General features: G+C 43.8%; 1 protein-coding gene across 2 annotated transcripts; it reads left to right on the top strand.

Moving 5' to 3' along the window:
- Positions 1-320: 320 nt before the first annotated feature.
- Positions 321-5,406, top strand: CUNH10orf88 (chromosome unknown C10orf88 homolog). 2 transcript variants are annotated; one of them, XM_027726438.2, is made up of 7 exons: positions 321-534; positions 628-819; positions 1,855-1,927; positions 2,484-2,496; positions 2,584-2,690; positions 3,401-3,870; positions 4,856-5,276. In XM_027726438.2, exons 1-7 carry the CDS (start codon positions 374-376, stop codon positions 5,082-5,084), a joined length of 1,245 nt encoding a protein of 414 aa, XP_027582239.2. In that variant the 5' UTR covers positions 321-373; the 3' UTR covers positions 5,085-5,276. The 2 variants fall into 2 exon arrangements, with proteins under 2 accessions (XP_027582239.2, XP_027582238.2); XM_027726437.2 differs by having other exon boundaries at positions 374-534; positions 2,484-2,690; positions 4,856-5,406.
- The last annotated feature ends 797 nt before the right edge of the window (positions 5,407-6,203 follow it).

Genomic DNA, 6,203 nt, shown 5'->3' with positions numbered 1-6,203 from the left:
CAGGGGAGGTTTAGGTCGGGCATGAGGAGGAATGACCAGGCATTGGAAGGGGCTGCCCGGGGAAGCGGTGGAGTCGCTGTTCCTTGGAGGCGTTTAAGGAAAGACTGGACGTGGCGCTCAGTGCCACGGTCTGGCTGACAAGGTGGTGTAGGGGCACATGTTGGACTCGGTGACCCCAGAGGTCTTTTCCAAGCGCGCCATCCCGGCATTCCGTGACCCCCGGACGCCGGGGGTGCCGTTCCCGGGTACCGCCGCGCCCCAATGCGCACGCGCGGAGCCCGCTGGCGGCGCAGGCGCGTCCCGGCGGCGGCCGCGCTGAGGGGCGGTCGGTGCTCGCTCCCTTCCCGCCGCTCCCGCTGCCCGGGGCGCCGCGATGTCGAGCGGCCGCGCGGCCCCGCAGGAGCCGGAGGAGTCGGAGGAGGGAGCCCCGGGGCCGCGCTGCGTGTCGGCGCGGTGCTCGTGGCCCTGCGCGCCGCCGGGCGGCCTGTCCCGGGCGCTGTGCCTGCGGCGGGGCCCCGCGGACGGCGAGCCCGGGTGAGGGCGGCGGGCGGGCTGAGGGGGCGCCGGGCGGGGCCGGGCGGCGGCGGGGCTGGCGGGACAACGCGTCCGTGTGGTTTCCCCCCGCAGCGGCGAGCCCGTGGTGGTGGAGCGGCGGGAGCGCGGGCAGGAGCCCTGCGAGCTGCGGCTGGAGTGCCGGCCCGGCGCCGGGATGGCGTCCGTGGGGATCCTGAGCCAGGCCCGCAACATGGAGGTGTACGTGGGAGAGGAGTACTGCGGAACCGGCCGGGGACAGAGCCGCGGCCACCGCCGGGACGCGGGGTGAGTGCGGGGCGCGGGGGAGCCAGGGGCTCCCACGGCCTCCAGGCAGCCTCGTGTTTTGTGCTTGTGTATCTCTGTGAGGGGCTCCTGCTGTGAAAGACCTGATGTCTTTAAAAAAAAAAAAAAGAGGGAATTGGGGTTGTTCAGCCTGGAAAAGAGAAGGCTTCGGGGTGACCTAATTGTGCCTTCCAATGCCTGAAAGGAGCCTTTAAGGGAGATGAAGAGAGACTATAAAAGCATGGAGTGACAGGACAAGGGGGAATGGCTTCCCACTGCCAGAACAGGTTTAGATTAGATATGAGGAAGAAATCCTTCCCCGTGAGGGTGGTGAGGCCCTGGCACAGGTTGCCCAGAGAAGCTGTGGCTGCCCCATCCCTGGAAGTGTCCAAGGGCAGTTTGGATTGGGCTTTGAACAGCCTGGGCTAGTGGGAGGTGTCCCTGCCCATGGCAGGGGAGTTGGAACTTGATGGTCTTCAAGGTCCCTTCCAACCTAAAGCATTCTGTGATTTCAGGAAAGATCTCTTGTATCTTTAATAAGTAGTCATCCCACACTTTAAAGGAAAAGAGAGAAAATTAAAAAAAAGGTTTTGTTTTCCCCTTTGATACTTCCTTCCATACTTTGTTGGGGAAAATAAAGCAACGTTTCTGCTTTGTTTGTAAGTCATTACATGGCACATCTTAATTAGCTAAATAGAAAGCAGAGGACTCAGAGCCTCAGGGAAGGTGTGTGAATAACGCAGTGAGACTCAAAAGCTTCTCTAGGACATAGTGTATGTACACATACAAGTGATTTTTTATGTACGTGTTTTATAAGATTCATTACAAGTTGCATGTAAGCATTAAAACCTCCATTAGAAACTAAAAAACTGCTTGAAACTAGAAACTAAAACTACTATTAGAAACATTAAAACGGCATTAGAAATATGTTGGGTCAGTCTTGTTTCTTACCTAAATATTTACCAATATAGTGTATTTCTAAAATAACAGTAGTACTTTGTGTATTGATGTCACAGCTCATTTATTTTATTTTTGTAGTGAACCTGAAGAGGTTACTTTATACCACAAGTACCATAAGTTTGAATGCCCTGCACCCTCCTGTAGAATTAAGGTAAGGAATTAGACACAGTTGTTGTATTTTTCTTGGTGTTTTTAATCACTGAATTGACTAAATTGCTTTGCTCTTCATCAAGTTTTTGGCTTTATACCCTTCATCTCTTCATATAATAACCTAAAAATTTGTTAGTTGGGTACTTTGCCTTGATAGCAGAGTTCTTTTAAATTTGTGTCTCGGTTTTCATGAAAACTTTATATGATACAGGTAGTTTAGCCTTAGAGGAAAAAATCATAAACCAGATAAACTGCAGATCTGTAATTAGAACTGTTAACTCTGATGTGGTTAAATAAGCTTTTGAAAATCATATGGGCACTACTCTTACATGCTTCGGAGATTAAGGCCTGATTTGTTTTTGGGGCACTCAGGCACCTCTGTTCCAGTCAGAATTTTCTGGGGAATAGTAGCAAGGAGAAATTGGCTGAATTTCTCTGGGAAAGAATTCAGCATAGTTTTTCCCCAAGACTCAAAGGACAATGCATTGTCCCCTGTGTACAAAGAAACTGAAACTATTTTTTTCCTAACCGAAATATTTTTTTTCTTCTTGCAATAGCTGCTCTCCTTTGGTGAGAAACAAAGAGTACTCATCAGTAAAATAATTATAGAAGTGAAAGCAGTGTCTGCAAAACTAGCAACTGATTTTCCTTCACTAGGCTCAAGCATAGATCTAGACAGAGTGCAAACTATAATGGAATCTATGGGATCTAAGTTGTCTCCAGGTGCTCAGCAGCTCATGGACATGGTCCGATGTCAGCAGAAGGTAAGTCACTGTGCTTTTCTGTAAACATGAACAGTTCTGATCTGAGACCTTTCCAGTTAAAGAATGTTCTAGATTGATTTAGTGAAAAAGATTTTATGGTGTTTTTTTTTTAACCCACGTTTCTGCCATTTTAATCTGCCACTCACATGAGTGCAGTGAGTAAAGATTGTGCATACACCAGAGTTAATAACTCTTCATTATTATTTTAAACTTCAATGTCACTGCTTGTCAAGGATGGTGGGCACGTTCCCTGGAATGTTTGGGATGTGGGTAGATGGGCTGGTTTTGACCTTTGTGGTCATTATGAGTCATTATCACCTTCAGCTAAAGGGAACGTGCTCTTACAGAGCATTTGCTTAACTCAGATCCTGATCCTTTGGAGTGAACTGTTCCAACAGAATCCTGAATCCATCTGATGTTAAAAATGTTCAGTCCTGGGGACGTAGTGTGGTAAAAAGCCATTAAAGCTCTTTTCTTAGAGAATGACAAGATAATTAACACATCATGTGTACAGGGAAAATATCTTCCTGTGCTTAATTATAAGAATATAATATCTTCCTGTGGGTTAATTATAAGAATATAATTCAGAACTACTTTTAAAATCTTTACATCACACTAGTAGAATGCTGAGTTATATCTATTGTTATTACTGTATAATTTCCAGTATATTTTACTACTTTTATTAATTGTATTATTTTTCTTCCCATCAGAACAGTTTACCTCTTGGAGACAAACTTAGTTGGATCTTGGGGAAAAATTCCAGCTTTGGAGGTGACCATGCAATAGATGGATTGCGCAGTGCAGCTGTTCAGTCATCACCAAGTCACTCAGGCAGTGAACCTTTGCCTGTTAAAAATCATTTAACAAGTGAAACAGTGTATAAAGACTTAAAAATAAGTCGTGATCTGAACACAGAGGTACCTGAGAGACGGAATACTTTTGACTCTGAAAGACTTGCTGCCCAGCAAAATGCAGTTGACCTCAGAAATGATTTGAAAGTCATGGGATCTTTGCATGTGCAGGAACAAGGGAGTGAAACCCCAAATGTAGCCAACCCACAGGTGCTTCTTCCTTTCCTTCAAAACTTATGTAGTCAGGTGAGTCACCTCCGGCTAAAAGATGGAGAGAGGCAGCTCAGGAAAAGCTCAGTGGCTAAAGAGGAAGGCATTCAGTGTGTTGGGTGAGTTAAGTTTGTGATACTTCTGAAAGTAGTAGCTTTACTGTGTTTATTGACAAGTTTAAACAAAATGAGTAATGTCAGTATTTTGTTCTCATTAACAGCAATAGTGAATCTTAGATATGTGTTTTTGAAGGCTGTGTGGCAATGAGTGTGATTACAACTAATTTTTCAGATGGGCTGCTTGAATGTGGGAGTTTTTTTGGAAGAAATCACATCATTTGTTGTTACTAAACTGTTTGTCTTTTACCTCCATTTCACCTATTATAATTTTTAAAAAATATGTTCTTGCATTCCCATACACGTGTAGTTTGTCTTTCTCGTCTTTTACTACATTTTCATTTTGACTCCTTCTACCTCCCAAATTCTTATGTCCTTTTTTCACACAGTGTGACCCAACCTTTTTGCTGTACTTAGTGTGTACCTGTTCCTACTCATCTGTTGGCATTTACAGAGCAGACTTCAGAGTGCACCCACTTTGATACCTAAGGAACAATAGTGGAAACTGTGACATGTAGGAATGTTGTGTAGGAGCTGGGATTGCAATAGAGCCTGAATGTCTCCAGCTCCTGAAAGAATGCAGTGTTTTTGAAGAATGCAGTGCATTCTGCATAGTTTGGATAATTCTTGAAGCACTTCTGCTGAGCAGGACAAAGTCTGCCATGCTGACAGAATTTGAATACTGTGTGTACTGTTGAGTTGTGTGGATTTTGTTTTATCTAACTAAGCTCTCTATGGCATCATTGGCCTTTGAAAAAAAAGGTTGAAGAAAAATGACTATATACCGTAAATGTTTATTAAAAAATTGCAAATAAAAACATGGTAGGCAGGGTATTTTACTTGTGCTAAAAACCTAATGCCTTCCACAGTTCACTGCCTAATAAATGAGATTTTACATTTAAAACAAGTTCAAGTGCCCAGATCTCTAATATGCTCCCTGTCATTAAGAAATAGGTTATACTTACTCTTATATTTGCTCTTTTTACAGAGTGGAACAGCAGCCTATTTGCTCCTACTTGGAAAAGATCATCTCAAAAAATATGGACCTGATGGAGAAAAAGCTAATGGACTACATTGATCAGCAAATCCAGGCTCTTCAGACACACATAGACAATAAAATGGTTCTCTTGATGGACTTGGTTCAGAACTCAAAGCCAAACAAAATTTCACAAGCACACTATGATTCTAATGAAGGGTTTTCCAATGGAGAGAGATGAACAGAGATGGAGGATTTCAGTGCAAATATTTTAAGGGCAATTACACTTTACAAAGCTTAGTATTTGTGGATTGACAGCTGTAAGGAGCCTCAGTGTTGTTAACTTGCATTTTGTTACTGTAATTCTACCCACTGTTGTACACAGTTGTTAGTTTTATGAAAGATCTTAAGAACGTGTGTTTTTTTCCTAAATATAAGAGTTTTGTATGCCCTTTGTGGCTTATTTATTTCAAGGACATGTGCTGAAAGCCATATGAACAGTTCCCCAGTTTCAGTTTGAACTCTAAATAAATGGAGTTACTGCATATCTTTTTACCTGCACAGAATCAGTGTGCTCTTTTTGGAAGGTCACCCTTCACACTTCATTCTGTTTCTTGCTTCTTTGCTTCTGGGGTACAGGGTTTAACTTGGACTGTGTAGGGGCTTTATGGTAAAACCCCAAGTTGGGTACAAAGACATTTTGGGAAAAAATATCAATGGGGAAGCGAGTATTGACTCAACAAGCAGCACAGACATGTACAGTCCAGTACCTTTATTTAGTCTGCCTAATACTTTCTTCTCCAGGAAAACTGATGTCTTTTAAGAAGACTGTCACATCTTCGTGGTTGTAACTCACAGGAGCAGATTGGGAAGGGAGTACAATTTGCTTTGAACAGACATCTTGCAGTTGTCCCTCAGCTAAACTCCTGCCAGGTGCAGTTTCAAAGTGATTTGAAAAGATAAAGGATCTTAATTATCTTGTACTTTATACCTGTAAAATTTGTTTTTACATGCTTGCTTAGAAACACCCTGAGGTAGACACATACTCTTTTTTGACTCAGATAGAGTTGACTTAAGATAGAGTATGTGTAGGGAAGGGGGCTTACAATAGCAGCTCCTCAGAAGAACTTAGTGTGCATTTTACTTCAAAGGAACAAGGATTCGCTGTTGTGACAAGCATTTACAGGCACTTTTTCTCACTGCCTGCACCCAGGAATGCAACAGCAGGGAAAATGTGATTTCAGGCACTTTAAATCATCACCTTTGAGAAGCAGAGCAGCAGGGCTACGAGTGTGATGGAGTTTTGTACGAACTAAATGTGATAAGGAAACATTCTGGCTCAGGATGAGCATCCTGCAGG

The sequence above is a fragment of the Pipra filicauda genome, unplaced genomic scaffold (genome assembly GCF_003945595.2).
Source record: "Pipra filicauda isolate LSUMZ 115617 unplaced genomic scaffold, ASM394559v2 scaffold53_size3534045_pilon, whole genome shotgun sequence".
Lineage (NCBI taxonomy): Eukaryota > Metazoa > Chordata > Aves > Passeriformes > Pipridae > Pipra > Pipra filicauda.
Note: the sequence above shows the minus strand (reverse complement) of the source record. Positions and strands in the feature narration are given on the sequence as shown.